Genomic DNA, 16,298 nt, shown 5'->3' with positions numbered 1-16,298 from the left:
TTAGGTACATGAACATTTAGGATTGTTAGAGCTTTTTGACGAATTGACTCTGTTACCTATTTGATATGTCGCTCTTTATTTATGCTAATATTTCTTGCCCAGGAGTCTGATATTAATATAGCCAGCCAATACAGTGTTCTTATGATAGAGTTTACTTTAGTGTGTGTATCTCTTTACTTTAACCAGATCTATGTCCTTATGTTTGAAGTGCAATTTTTATAGAAGCATAGAATTAGGTCTTTTTTTTTTTTTATCAAGTTTGATAATCTTTGCGTTTTATTTAAAGCTTTGCTCATTTACATTTCACATAAGTATTGATATGGTCAAGTTTAAGTGTACCATCTTGCTATTCATTTTGTTTGTCTCATGTATTTTTTTGGTAGTTGTTGTTCTTGTATTTCTTCTTCTTCTCACTCCCCTATCTTGTTCTGCACTGAATATTTTTTAGAATTCCATTTGTTCTTTTTTATTAACTATTGGCTGTTGCTCTTTTTTTTTTTTTTAGTGGTTGTTTTAGGTTTACAACATACAAGTTCAGTCTGTACTCTTCAAATAATGCACCACTTCATATATAAAGTAAGAAACTTACAGTGCTGTACTTCCATTTTTCCCCCTCCCTTGTGCTCTTGTTTTATATTTTACTTCCACATTGTTTTAAATTCCACAATGCATTATTATATTTACTTTAAATAGTCAGTCATTTTGTAAAGAGACTAATAATGAGAAAAATAAATATTTTTTATTTACCCATGTGTAGCATGTTTGATTCTCATCATTCCTTTGTTTATAGCCACATTTCCATCTGGTATCATTTTTCTTTAACTTGGGTGACTTTAACATTTCTTACGGAGTAAGCCGGGCCAGTGTCATGGACATATGAGCAGTGTCGTTGCACAGGGTCCTGCACTTACAGGGGTCGTGTGGCGTTTTATACTCTGAGGTAGCCATCTTGAAATTCTGATAATTTTATCTTTGAATTTGGGCTTTACATTCTCTTGGCTGGTTCCTATGTCTGAAGGGACCCTCTCTTCCTCCTGCCAACCTTCCTGAATCTGGTTATATTTGCCTCTTGTGGCCAACTCAAGGCATCATTCAAGACAGACCATGAAATAGGAATTGTGTACTTTCAGTACTTCTACATATAAGTTAAAACAATGCTCTGATATTTTCACTTAAAATGACATCATACAATATATAGATGAATGGCAAAACTCATGCTAATAATATAAATTTTTAATTTTTTACATAAAACATGAAAATTAAAAACACCATGACGAGTTGAAAGGGAGACTGCAGAAAAAAGGAAAAAGCTTTATTTACTTCATTTTGAACAAGGGGCCCCACATTTTCAATTTGCTCTGGGACCCACAAATTATGTCACTAGCCCTGAGTGCAGGTCTGCTGTTGACAAATTTGCAACAGTTTTATTTAACTGAAAATGTCTTTATTTCACCTTCATCTTGAGGGATATGTCCAGAATTCTAGATTCACAGTTTTTCCCCTCAGCACTTTAAATATTTTCCATTGCTTTCTGGCTTGCCTTGTTGTCCCTATAAGTAATATACTTTTTTCCCTCTGGCTACTTAAGAATTTTCTCTTTGTCACTGGTTTTCAGCAATTCGATTGTAGTTTGCCTTGATAAGGGTTTCCTTGTATTTATCTTTTTGCAATGTATTGACCTTCTTGGATCTATGGGTTAATAGTTTTCATTAAATTTAGAAAAATTTCAGCAATTGTTTCTTGAAATATTTGTTTTCTGCCTCCCCACCCCTTCACTCTGGGATTCCTATTTATATGTAAGGTAAACTACTTGATCCCAGTGATACTTTTGTTTTTGTGTTCGTCATTTCTTCTCTCCATGCTTCAGTTCTTATTTTAGTTTTTGACAGTTTCTATTGCTCCTTATTCAACTTCATTGAACATTTCTTCTGCAGTATCTAAAATCTGCTGTTGAAATCATCCAGTGAATTTTTCATTGCAGGTGGGGTATTTTTAAGCTTCAGAAGTTCCATTTATTTTCTTTTTTTATATTTTTCTTTTCTCTACTCATTACATTCATGTTTTCCTATAAGTTGATGAATGTATTTAAAATATTTGACTTGCAGTTCTTGTCTCCCAACTCTGTCATGGCTGTCATTTTTGGTTCTGAATCTTCTGATTTTTCTCCTGATCATGGGTCTCATTTTCAGGCTTCTTTGCATTTTATTAATTTTGATTGGATGCTGAGCATTGTAATTGTTACAATGTGGTGTGTCTGGATTTTGTTGTCTTTGTGTAAAAATTATTAACTTTTGTTTCTGTGGGTATTTGAATTAACTTATGAATCAACTTGATCCTTTCAGGGCTTTTTAAAAGCTTTGTTATGGTGGCTCTAAAGTAGCCTTCACTCTAGGGCCAGTTTAGTCCCGCTGGCAAGCCATGACCTCCTACTGTCTCTACTGAATTAGCGCTGGGTGTTTGACAAGGCCTCTCTTCCATAGATCATTGGAAGTTGAACATTTCCCAGACCCTTGTGAACTCTGAGTATTAGTCAGCTTACAGGGTCCCCGCAGTTGTTACTTCCCAGTAATTTGTTGTCCAGCCGCATGCATTGTTACCCTATGCATTACCAGTGTAGTATTCAGCCCCAGACTCAAGTAGATCCTATGTAGATTTCTGGAGCTTTTTCTCTGTGTTGCTCCCTCCTTTCTGATACCCTACCCTGAACATTCTGTTTGCCTTTGCCCCTCCAAAGTCTGATCTCTTTATCCTTAACTCAGCAAGGTTGTGCTGTTTTCTGAAGAGAGCCTCCAGGGTGAAAGCTGAGATATCTTGGTGCCCGCCTCATTTGTTTTCCTGCTTTCAGGGATCACAGTCCTGTGTTGTTATCCAATATCTGAAAGCACTTGTTTTACATGTAAGTCCAGTTTTATATTTTTTGTGTTGGGAAGGCAAGTCTAGTCCAATTATTCAGTCATGCCGGAAGTGGGAGTCTTCCTGGTCCTTGTCATCAGTTTTCTTTCTAATTGAGGTAAAAATCACTTAACAAAAAATTAACCACTTAGAAGTATACCCTTTTTAGTAATCATATTGACAAAAAATAAGAATAAGGAGAAAATATTAAAATTAGCAAGAGAAAAGCAACATATAACATACAAGGGAACCTCCCATAAGGTTATCAGCTGACTTTTCAGCAAGAACTCTACAGGCCAGAAGAGAGTGGAATGATATATTTAAAATAATGAAAGGGAAAAGTTTACAACCAAGAATACTCTATCCAGCAAGGCTCTCGTTCAGATTTGATGGAGAAATCAAAAGCTTCACGGACAAAAGCTAAAAGAATTCAGCACCACCAAACCAACTTTACAACAAATGTTAAAGGAACTTCTCTAGTCATCAAACCATAAGAAAAGAGAACAAAAAGAAGAAAGGAAATAAAAAAGATTCCTTTGGCATTTTTGGGGTCTTTTATGGTTCAATAAAATTTTGGAATTGTTTGTTCTAGTTCTGTGAAGAATGTCGTGGGTATTTTGACAGGGGTTGCATTGAATCTGTGGATTGCTTTGGGTAGTATGGCCATTTGATAATGTTGGTTCTTCCAATCCAAGAGCACGAGATATCCTTCCATTTCTTTATATCATCTTCAGTTTCCTTCGTCAGTGTTTTACAGTTTTCACAGCATAGGTAACTTCTTTGGTTAAGTTTATTTCTAGGTATTTTGTTGTTTTTGATGCAATGGAAATGTTTATGCCAGTTAGAAAATTCTGGTTTTTGAAGTGAAAAAAAAAAGTGAGTGAATGGCTGCAAATGGCAAAATATCCTTCTTTCTTGTGGGTGAGTTGTCTTCCGTTGTGTATAGATGCTGCATCTTCTTTATCCATTCATCTATTGCTGCGCACTTAGGACGCTTCCATATCTTGGCAATTATAAATGATGTTGCTGTTAATAGTGAGGCATATATATCTCTTTGAATTAATTATTATTTTGTGGTTGGCTTTTTTCCTTTGGTAACTATGTAAGTTTAAAAAGCTAAAGCTCTAAACATTCTTAAAAACAATGAACAGTACATATATGTAAATTTTAAAAATATGTGCAGTATATTGTGTATATGTATTTACATGCAATATATTGTATATGTGCAGTCAAATTGTAACAATTCTACTTAATAAAACTGAAAAATGAAAAAAAAGTCAATGCCAGATTTGATAGGTAAAATGATTTACAATGGATAGTGCATTGCTATATTTTTAATGAATTTTGGAATAGAATATTCTGATTAAACATTTAGATTGTATGAAAAACTATATATATCCTACACCACTACCACATACTCACAGTGGCTACAATGCTTATGGAGCCCAAACATGCATGTGTAATAAACACAAATTGTAAAAAAAGAAAAAAAATGTATACCCTTTTATCAGTTTTAGAATGTTCCAAATGCTTTCTATTTTATCACATTATATTTAATCAAATAAAATACTTTAAAGGATTTGGAGTGAGGAACTTTCCCTGTGGAGTCTTGAGCTAGTAAAATAGAGCATTAATATTCTCTTTCTCAAAGAAAATTTCACTTATCTGAATGAATTTAGATTGGTTTCTTTTAATATGCTAAGAACAGAGAATCCTATATATGATAGGTTATACTAGAAATTACATCTTATGCTGATAAACGAGAGTTGACGTATTTCTTGGGTGAAAGTAAATACTCAGGAAAGCAATATAGAAAAAAAAAAACAAAAGGACATTAATAAGACTCACCTCTTTGGGAACAAAGAATGTAAAATATTGTGATTAGTACCCTTTACTCCAAGCATTCTATTTTATTGTACTTTTAAAGTCATGCTTGATTTTTTTCATATTTATTCTTTTGCTCACGTGAGGAAGTGAGTGACTGTTGCTGTTTCTTCTCTTGAAGTTGCCCATTGTTATTGCGAGCTCTGTGAGTCCTGCCTGACTTAATAGTTGGAGAAGTTTTTGACTCATTTTGTGGTATTAAGAGAAGAAACAAAGTTTTAAAAATCGTTGAAGCTGTTGTATTTTTCTCAACCTGTGTTTCTCTTAGATTGTTGAGGCAAGCTTGAGAAAACAGCCTCGAGGGAAAAAAATGCGAATGAGTTGGCTTTAGGGAGTTTTCAAAAGATGAAGCTTGGAGAGATCTAGGACTTGAACGCAGAGCCAGCACTTAGGGATCAGAATGTCTGCTGATAGCAGAGATCAAGGCAAGAAACTGGGGAGGTGAGGGATGGCATATTAAGGTCTTGCAGGCTAGGAGAGCCACGGGGGAGTTGCTGGGGAGCAGAGTGGCTCATAAGGTAATTAGGTCAAAAGGACAGCCAGATGTGAGATACTTGTAAGAAAAAAAACTGACGTTAACTCCTCATTTGGCGAGTGATCAGTTTTTGGATGGGACAAAAATCACAACTCACATGTAAGAATAGGCAAGCCACACTGTAAAGACTTTTAAGTTAATTTGGCAAAAATTAGAACTGAAATCAGGTATAAAGACAGATTCTCTATGATATCAATATAAGCACTGATCTAATTAAGTTACATTAAAACTTGGTTTTTGATATAATTTGTCATTTTTTGAAAGCTACAATGTGTTGATACGTAAATTTGGGAGAAAGTAGCATTTCTCTTTATAATACCTACCTAGTTAGGGGTGTCATGTTGCTAAGCTCCTCTTGCCACTAAAACATCATCAGTACACATCATTTGTATTTATATGTGAATTCCATAGATTAAATTGTTTTCAAGTTAAACATGTTTTAGCTCTGGCACTTTTCATCTTTTACTTGTCAGTAAAACACATTAACAAGGGAAGAGTAATGAAAGAGTTAACAAAGACTGCCAAAAACCTTGACTAGGCTCTGAGGAGAGAGAAGAGTACTCCCATCTTGTCTGTAGTGAAGAAAACTTGAGTCTCAAGGACACCCTGAAATCCTTAGGGATCCTCTGTAAACATCAGAAACAAGAAACAAATTTTCAGAGTTTTAATAATGAGCAGTAGCTGATTGGATATTCACATTCTGTGTTAGTGTTTTATCAGGAGTTCTGCACAACAGCTTTTATATTTTGGGTGCTTTTGTTTTTCCACCCGTATCAGTTAAATTTCTTAAGGTTTTTTAGAATGATTTTCTTTGTAGCAAACCTTTAGCAAAATTTATTTGCTAGTGAAGCTGGTTTTACTACAGACTTGTAGAAATGGTTTAATTTTGAAAGTTGATGGGAGTCATGATTAGCAGTTCCTCTGCCTAGAGTAAATTTTGTGTATGTTATCAGTTTTGGTCAGTTACACTGACAGTGCTGGGCCAAGACATTTTCCTGCCTGTTAATCGAGGCCACACAGACAAAGCTCAAGGAAGGATGACCCCTGCCTCAGGAAGTATTGAATCAGTTGCTATTTATAACTAGTATACAGTAGAACTTGAGATCAGGTCTTTACTCAATTGATAGGAAAAAGGTGTCTGCCAAATTTTGCATTTGAGGAAACAGTTTATGGGCCCAAATGAGTGAAGCCTCTATGTGAAAGGAAGGAATGTGACAGTGACAGTATTTTTGCTGATTTGGGTCCAGGGTGTGGTAGCAGAGATGTGGAAAGTTCAGTCAGTGACAAAATAGGTTATTACATTTCAAAGCTACTGATAATTAATGGCACTTCAGATTGTCTTTAGCACTATGTGCACTAATACTAAAGTTGAAATAAGGGTATGTGATGAGCTAATATTATCTCTCAGCATAGGACTGGAGAAGGAAATCAGCTCTTGGTGTGTTTCCATACTATCTGGCTCTTCCTTTGGATATATACATAAACTCTTTAGTTATTTGAGGTGTGTTTCCGTATGCACTTTATGATATTCTGTTGGTCCTTATTTCATTAAGACAAGGTTTCATAAAGAGTTGATTTATTACAAAATAATATTATATGCTAGCATGTGTAACCTCTTATAAAACCTCATTCTACCTAACTTTATGAAATTAAATATGGTAGAACATTAAAGCAGACAATTTAAGAAATACCGTAAGGAATATTTTCTCAGCAATATTATATCACCATGTTAGGGATGCATTTATGGAGTTGAATTGCTTAATGGGTTACAGGTACATCTTTACATATGCAATGTAAATAAGTCATTTGGGAATAAGGTGGACAGTGTTTTAGTGGAGTTTAAATTGGAAAATTACAAAACTGTATTAACATATTCTTGTCTCATTTTAATAGGATTATTCAAGATAAAGTTGCAGCCATTTTCAACAAGGACTGATGACCAGCATTTTTCTTTTTAAAAAAAGATTTCCACATTGAAGATGAAAGGGAAATACTGGAATTGTTTGGATTCTAACTGACAGGATAAAGAATACAGTATTTCAGTTACTTACAATGGAGCCTTAGTAAAATTCTTCGCTTGTCATGCACCCAACTGGGAACATGGATGTTGGTTTTTCTCGTTCTGCTGTTCAGACATTGTCAAGAAGCCACTGCAAAAACATCAAACAAAAAATTTCTCAGTGGGAAGGAAGAACTAATGGTGTGCCTAATCCAGATAAGTGGCATCCAAAGGACTTCGGAGTGAGATATAATAACTGTAATCAAGAGATCCTTCTTAAGAAAAATCCTGTTGCTGAGGGAAAGGGCAAAAAGCTGGATGTAACCGACTGTCCACATGTTGATCTAGGTATTAATGAAGATGCCAAAAGCCATGATCAGAGTGAGGATGAAAGTGAGAAACGTGAGCCTGATGCTGCACAGCCCTCTAAAAACGAATCAGAATCCAATATGGGATGTTCTCGGGTCAAACAAACTGAAAGCTTGAAAGAAGTTTTGGATCCAGAGACTTCATTACCTCCGGGAAATTTCTATACCTCGCAAATATTATGGACGAAAATAGAAGCACTTCCCCCAGATAAAGTCTTAAATTTGGCTTTAGAACATTGTGACTCTTCAGAAAAAGAACTGAACTTCAGAATTGTGGATAGTTCATATGGAATAACGAAGAGCTTAGAAAATATTTACTCTGAACCTGAAGGACAAGAATGTGGACCTTCTATAAATCCTTTGCCAAAACCTCGTAGGACATTCAGATATTTATCTGAATCTGGTGTTACACCATGTAAAGAAACAAACTGTGACAGAAAATACTGTGAAAATAATTCCTGTGCAGAGTCCTCTTTGGCCTCTTCTCAGGAACCAGAACTAAAGAAATATGGTGGAAAAATCAGAGGGAGATCTAAAAGGTATGTTTTTATTTGATAGGTAATGATTTATAAGTACTTTCCTGTTGAGCTGCTTTTTGCTTCTCAAACCAGTTTTCATTTCCATGTGTGGGTTACACCTCTAATTTGATTATACAGATGTTGGTTAACCCAAGGGGAAAATACATACAAGAGAAATACTGTAAGTATAGGTAATATCCAAGACAATCTGCTGATATAAGAGCAGTAGAAAAACTTCTGTTTCATGTCTGTAAAAAGGTGCAAGGGAAGCTACTTTCTTCCGCTTCATTTAGGGCATGCCGCTCTTAGCCTCACTTTTCCTTAGGGAGTGAATTTACTAAAGATACCCAAAGAAGAACATGAATGTAATTGGCTAAATGCCTCCAGTTTTCTCATGGTGCATATAGGGCATCAGCCTTGTTTATTGCTTTTAGTTATCTGATAAAACACCTTTGTAATTTTGCACACAAGTCCTTTACTTATCAATTTCTGTCTATCATACCAATTTAAAGAAGAATTTTTAAAGATATAACTTTAAATATGTCTCCTTTCTTAAGGAAATCCTTTGAATATGAGGATATTCAGCACTTTCGAAATCGGAACTCACGGAAGGTTCACAAAGAACTTGGAAGAAATTCCAGCTCAGCACTTTATTACACGCAGTCTGAGGACAATATTTATGAGGATATCTTATGTAGGTATCCATACACTTTGCAATTAAATTTAATGAGTATGTATTTGGTGGGGCCCTTAACTATATAGTATGGCATTTTATAATCAAGCATGTCTCGTTCCAGAGTTTTCTTTTTAATATTGAAACTTTTGTTGTATAAATGCATTTATTCTCTGATGGAATTTACTAGTTTAGTGGACTGCTCAGTTCAGAAGTAGATGTCTGTAGTATAGTGTTTTGAGAATTCTGTCAGCTTGGTTGGGCACCTGAGTGGTTTGCGAACTTAAAGAACTATTGATTTGGAGACCTATAGCAATGTAGAGTAGAAAGCTGAACGTATTTATTCAGTTCTCTCTTTCTTTTCCATTTAAGTGTAATCACTTTGTTTCCATTTAGTTATGTTCCTCTAAACTATTTTTTTCCCATTACTTTTCAAGATCCCACCAAAGAAAATATGTATGAAGATATTCCAGTACAGCCTTTGCCCATGTGGAGATCCCCTTCAGCATGGAAGCTACCACCCCCTAAAAGTACTTTCAAAACACCCAAGGTATAAGCAGAGAATTAGTGTAAGAAAACATTAGAATCTTATTTATGATCCCTACAAAAAAAGGGTTTAAATGGCTTAAGTGGGGCCAAAATTAAGAGGCATTTAAATGTGGGTTTTATTGTTCTTTGTTTTGTTTTTTGAGGGGCAACACAAAATCTTTTTTTGGCTTTGAGGAGGGTTTTTGTTTGTTTTTTAGTACTTCAAAACATTTGAATGTAAACACCTTTAGATGAGCCATGAACTTTTTAGTTCACTATAGTTACCGCAGCTCCCTAATAGTCTCACATCAACCTGTGGCCTAAATTACCTGTCTGGTCCCTGAAAGCCTTCACCACCCCTGACAGCAAAGGCTGCCTTGAGTTAATGAGGACTCTGAGCCGTTGTTTTCTGGAAATTTAATTACATTGTTGTAGAATTTTGGAGTAGAAACCTAAGAAACTTCTTTACAAATGCTGAAAAAGAAATTATGGTATCCTCACTTGAGATGATTTTAATGGAAAGACAAATATTTTTCTGGAACATCTTTGACTGTTTGAGAACGCAGGCATTAACTAGATGATCTTACCCTTACCAGCACATCTTCTGTTTTTTTCAGCTTCCTCCCAAACCTCAGTTCTTTCAACGGAAGACTATGGAACTGAAGAGCTCACAAGCTTATTTATGGTCAAAGCTCACAAAGGATACCACTTTGCCCGTCACTTTAACTGAATGGAAGCTTTTCCGAGCTGGAGAAGTTGCAAACAGGAAAAGGAAAAATCTTCCAAGAGTAAGGACTCTAGTACTTTTATTCTTTGATCCTTACTTCAGCATTTCCATAAATGAGAATAAAATTTAGACTGAAATGAATAATAGGTTAGAACTGACCTACTGGAATTAGAAGATTTGGAAAGCAGCCTTAAGTTTTAAGATTTTGCTCATGCAAGAAAAATGCATGAATGGGGCTTTTGCCAAGGTTTGTGTGTGTGTGTGGACTTGGAAAATTGATGTTAGATGGAGAGCTTCACTAAATTCTTAGTTATTAGTAGTTCTCTTTAGAATCAGCTGCCTGTTTCAGAGAAGCACTATAATTTCACCTAAAAGGACCTTCTATTAAGCAGGCTTCAGTGTTGTTCTCACTCATTTATATAATAGCCAAAGTTAATTCAATTTTGTGCTCGAGTTTACAGATTTTTCATTAATGACAAAATATATGCCAAAAATTTCCGCTCAGAGGAAGGAAAAAAGGAAATTTGACTATTACTTGGGAATAGAAATTTTCACCAATTATACTAAATAAATGACTTCTCTCTCAAGGGAGAAAAAGCAGTAGGTCTGTAAACCATCTCAATGAGAGCCAATGAACCAAAATGAAGAAATTGAGATTATTTGTAATTCGTATTTCTTTAGGAGAGACACTTAAGAAATCACATGAAAATATTTTAAAACTCTTTTTGTTAGTTTGTTCTTCTGTAATTCAGAATGTTTTCAGGACTATGTTGCAGAAATGAAGAAATCAAATCATTTAAATAGTGTTCCTTTCCTTAATCCCATCTGAAATGCCTGTGTGTATTTATTTAGCGCACGATTTTTGTATGTGATTTTAACATTAAACAAAGTCACGGCTGTTTCTTGGTTTAGGTAACTGCTGATTAGTTCCTTGGGAAATATTCTATTCCACAATTACTTTAATTCTTCTGATCCATTTCCTGCCCCTCCCTCTTTAATATGTGAAAAGCTAAAGACACATAGTTTTTTGGAAGCACTAAACTGATCTCTCTGAGTGGGAAAAAAGTCTTTAGGTGTTTGTTCTCGTGTGTATGATGAGGAACACTTAAAAGTCAGAGGTTTAAAGAACTGCCAGGCATTCTACAGTAGTTCTGTCCTCTGACAGATCATGCTGGCACAACAAAGCAGCCCCCCGCATGTCCCAGAAACAATAGATCATGTGTTCATAGGGGCTAGAACACAGACACATAAGGGGTTGCATTTAAGATGTGGTTCTTGGAATGGCATTAACAAATATTTAGGAATTATGGATCATGGAGTTTAATGAGACCTGAGGAGATCTGCAGTGCTTTTGATTTCATGCCTTGGTGCTTTATGGACTGTGGGTCCCTTGGGTATGCAAAGCTTGTTCTTGTTCTCATCATAGGTGAGATGATCCAGCTTTTTTTGTTCTAATATTTTCCCAAAGGTTCTTTTGAGAAGCAGGGAAGAGAAAAATGGTGATGAGTTCTTGATTGTCAGGCAGAAGCAGACTGTTAGCATTTCTACCTGTGATACTCCTCAGATAAATCCTTTTAGGATGTTCCATTTGCAATACGAATTTTGATTTTGGAGTATCTTCAGGAACAACATTCCATGAGGAGAGCAGTTTTCGTTGATTTCATCTTTGATGACTAGAGCTATCCCTGGAAGGGAAACTGGTTTCATAGTATGAAAATAACTAATCTAGTCCATATGTCTCTTCCCCACCCTTCCTTTCTTTCTCTGCTGTGGAAGTCTGTGTGGGATTGTTTGCTGGAGTAGATTTCCTAGGGTTTCATATTGTTTGTGTCAAATGTGTACAGCAATAAGTTTTCCATCATTTCTTAGGAAGAATATTCTACTGTATTTGCTGTAATTAAAGGTATTGTAGGCTCCTCTTCCTAGCTCATAACCAAAATTTAAATTTTATTACTTTATCTCATATTTCTAGAATAGAGAGTTCCCTTTCCTTTATAACATTTGAGTATACTTTTCAAATGCATGTTACTAATCCTACTATTTTTGGTCATTATGTATTCAAAATACATGTTTATTCTCATACATCTTTCCTGTAGCCCCTAACAATACCTTTTTATGTTGTGTTCTCTTATTTTTTTATAATGCTAATATTTAAGAATATTGGTAACTTTTTACTTGAATTATAGCTATAAAAATCTTTAAAAGGACAAACATCCAAAAATATGGGAATAATCTGCATATTGGAAGCACATGCTTCTCACATGTTATTTTTTCTTGCACTGGACTGAGTCACTGCCTATGGATTGCCAGGATTGCTGGAGAAACAAGGGCAAAGGAGAAAACAAGCATTTTTCTCAAGCAACTTGGTCGGTTGTCATATAATCTTCCTAACAATTACAATTCTGGGTATTAAATATGTTAAATCAGGATTAATATTTAAGAAAAAGCTTGGAAATTTTTAAAAATTTGGGTGGGGGGAGGAATTAGATTTATTTATTTACTTATTTGTTTTTTAATGGAGGTGCCAGGAATTGAACCCAGGGCCTTATGCATGCTAAACACACTCTCTTCAACTGAGCTATACCCTCCCCACCAAGTTTGGAATTTTTTTATTGGAATTTTAAGAAAAAAGAAAAATATACATGGAAAAACTAATCAATACCTCATTTTAAAAGTGGATGTTAATCAACTTTAATTCTTTCCTCTCTTTTAAAGCCCATCTGTATGTATATCTGTCTCTGTCTCTATCTTATACACACTTTCAAGGAGCAAAGAAAGAATTGTAATGAGTAATGCTGTTTAAATGGAGCATGGTTTTTGTACTTGGGCATATTTGAGAGTCTCCTATTTTTATGACATGTTTCTAAGATAAATTGTAATATTAGGATTCCCAGTAGCAAAATGTTTCCTTTGACAAAAACTTTCTAAGCGTGATTATCCTCTTTGCAAAGAATTCCTTGGAGCAGAAATAACTGAGCCTCACCCTGTCTTCCAAGTGAATAAATATTCCACTTCCTACTCTGGGCAAGCGAAAACTTGAGTCCATTGGTAAGGCTTGGTCAATCTATGGAGCACAGTAGCCAGGTTTCCTGCGTGTTGTGACATGGTATGACAAGCAGTCTCTCTCAGAGCTTTTGCTCAGTTCCTCTGGAAAGGAAATATCCTTTCCCACTTCTCTGACCGACGTTAAATGCACTTTGTATTAGAACAATATATTACCTTACTAAAGATAATTCTAGATTCAAAATTGAAAAATGTGAAGGGTTTTGTTTATAAAATGGATCTTTTTCTGAATGAGAATCACTAATAATTTAAATTAATATCATTAAGTTGAAAAACCTGTTGGTGTTGGTTTTAACTTGTACTTGTCTGGTCTTTTTTCAGGTTGTATTGAAAATAGATGATATATTTGAATCTAAGAGAGGGAAGAAGAGGGTAAAGTTACACCCTTACACTGGAAAAGATGTACCTCCCTCAAAAGGTAAGAATTGTTCCAACTGTACATAGCTATTAGCATATGAGGGGCAAAGCATTATATAATTTAATGTTTGATGTGAATTATAGTTTTTGGTTTACTTTCCTGTCTATCCCATTTAAATATAAAGCTTCTTTAGGCTAAGGGACTGTTTCTTATTCTTCCTCAAATCCCTTTTATTTATTTCTGTACCCAGTAATAACTACTGGATGAATAAGTAAATAAATTAAAAAATTATTATAAACCACTAAGACTAATTTTCAAAGGCAGATTGCATCCTTATTTTGTAGTCCTACTCTGATTTATAGTCTTTTATCAGTATAGATTCTTTCAGTGGAAAAATGGAAATATTAGATAGATACATTCGTACTGAAGATATGTGGTACTCAACCTGTAGTCATCAAATAAGTTCAGTAGCTTTATCCTTCAGATGCCCAGATAAAACTTACATTGTCTTAATAAGAAACTTTCAACATCCATAGTGAATTTTTAGAATTTTCTTTAAAACCCATGCAAGATCCTTAACTTGGTTGTCTGGCAGAAAATATGTAGAATTTAGCAATTTTTGTCTGAGATTCATAAGTGAGAAATAACAACCAAGTCACACCAGAGAAGAATGTTTCATATTTTTGCAAACTTCCAAAGACAAGAATTTCTTAATTTCCGAATTGAAAATCAGCTCTACATTCTAACAATTACTATGTGAAAATAAACTCCTCCATGCAATAATTCAAGACTCTTTCTTCTCACTATGTGATGATTAAAATCAACTGTCACCATTTTAAATATGAGTTTTCATAAATTTAAAATTATTACAACGTTTCAGTCTTCTCTCCCAGAAGAAATATTTCTGGTTATTGTTAATAACAGTAATTACCATTTATTGAATGAAGTAATAGTTTCTTTCTGTACTTTATCTGGTGTATGGCATATGACCATCCTGGGAGGTAGGGACTGTCCTAATTTTTCAGAGGAAGAAGCTGAGCCAGAGGAGGAAGCATAGATTTGAATCAAGGAGCAATGACAGAATCACCAACAGTTACTCTCAGTTTTTCTTTTAAATCTTGACTTTTAGCAGTTTAACTATCTCCTCTCTATGTGTTTTCATATATTCAATAAAAATGTGGTCAAATGCTTTTTATCTGTGTAATTCAGAATGATACAGAAGATGAAAATGGATGCCAGATATTATCCTGAATCCTTTCAGATACGTTGTGATTAATTTTCTAAATAAACCTATTAGCAGATATTATTATTTTATACATAAGGATATAAATTACAAATTGCAAAATACATAAAATATCAAGACACTGGAGCCAGGACAAATTCTTAGAAAACATCATTTTCCCAGATTAACAGCTGTCTATTGATAACTGTCTTCTCCAGATACTCTATTCTAGGTAGGCTATTACCGATCTCTTATTTTATTTGCATGTTTTATGCTTTATGGATTAGGAACGTTTTAGTAAATTTGGTTTTAAGAAAAGTTATTGAAGAGCCAAATCCTTTTTTTCACTGTATCAATATTGGAAAGAAAAATATTCAACAGTGTAATTGCCATCTTCTAACACACACACACAAAAAGCAGTTCCTAAATTGTAACCCTTCCCTACAAGTTTGTTTTCTTTTGCTTGGTTCAAAGAAAATATGCATTTACCCAGTCTCTGACCAGCTCTTGCAGTGGACCAGAGGAATTTCTCTCATGCCTGAGGATCTCTTGGCTCTAATAGTCACAGTTCTCAGATTTTTTGTTTTCTCCTTAAGCTTTTGTCTGTATATCAGCAATGCCTTGCAGAACCAGATAATTGTATTTTCCTACTCTGTCAGTATGTGCTAGGTTTTACGGAATCTATTCCAACCTAAACATCTCTTAACTTTCAGTTATCAAGTATCACAGAATGACTTATTGCCCTTCAAACCTGTCATTATAATTTTGTGTGTTGAAGTCACATGTAAAAGAGGGACAACTTAGTACTTTTTGATTCCTACAAATTCTCGGTAGATTCTCCTATTTGGCTTATAAACTCCTTAACCATCATTCAGTGTCTTGGAATACAGATCATTAAAACCCATAGATGTGACTATGTTAAAGTCATTTAAATAATCTTTTATAAGATCTTTTCCAGTTAAATTGCCTTTCCTCCCTTCCCCTTTTCTTTCTTTCTTTCCAGACACTTCATAGGCTCTTGAGAGGTGCCTTGTGGTAAGGCCATAAATAGGACTTAAGAGCTCACATTGTTTGGTCTTTCATACTGAACAATATTTTATAGCCCCAGTAAAATTTTTGTCAATGTGGTTAGTTTGAAGTTAATATAATACACAGTAATTAAGTAGCTACTTTTTCTGTAACATCTCTTGTGTACGTTTCCCATCTATCTTATGAAGAGGCAGTATTCTGTAAATATTCTTTTCTTCCTTATTACACAATTAAAATGAGCACAGCAAGAAATTATAATAATGTAGAATAAGGTAAAATGGAAAGCCAGAATTTCCCAAACCTCCTTCTACTACTCCCAGAAAATTTTACACACAGGCAAATATTTTTTTCTCCCCAAATAGTTTTATACTATTTAGACTTTGTACGTCCTGTTTTTTGAAAGAAGTACAATTGATATATTTTGGAGCCTTTCAGTATCAACATATATAGATCCACATAGCTATACTGTATTTCTTAGTATAGATCTAAAAGGATGTTGTTT

General features: G+C 34.6%; 1 protein-coding gene across 1 annotated transcript in view; it reads left to right on the top strand.

Moving 5' to 3' along the window:
* DENND2C (DENN domain containing 2C) overlaps positions 1-16,298 on the top strand; it is a 69,489-nt gene that overhangs the window by 30,823 nt on the left and 22,368 nt on the right. The window contains exons 2-6 of the mRNA XM_010980718.3: positions 7,205-8,217; positions 8,754-8,890; positions 9,307-9,419; positions 10,015-10,185; positions 13,509-13,605. Coding sequence (XP_010979020.1) covers positions 7,394-8,217; positions 8,754-8,890; positions 9,307-9,419; positions 10,015-10,185; positions 13,509-13,605 — 1,342 coding nt within the window. The 5' untranslated portion in view covers positions 7,205-7,393. The remainder of the gene's footprint in view (positions 1-7,204; positions 8,218-8,753; positions 8,891-9,306; positions 9,420-10,014; positions 10,186-13,508; positions 13,606-16,298) is intronic.

This window comes from Camelus dromedarius, chromosome 9 (assembly GCF_036321535.1).
Source record: "Camelus dromedarius isolate mCamDro1 chromosome 9, mCamDro1.pat, whole genome shotgun sequence".
Taxonomy (NCBI): domain Eukaryota; kingdom Metazoa; phylum Chordata; class Mammalia; order Artiodactyla; family Camelidae; genus Camelus; species Camelus dromedarius.
Note: the sequence above shows the minus strand (reverse complement) of the source record. Positions and strands in the feature narration are given on the sequence as shown.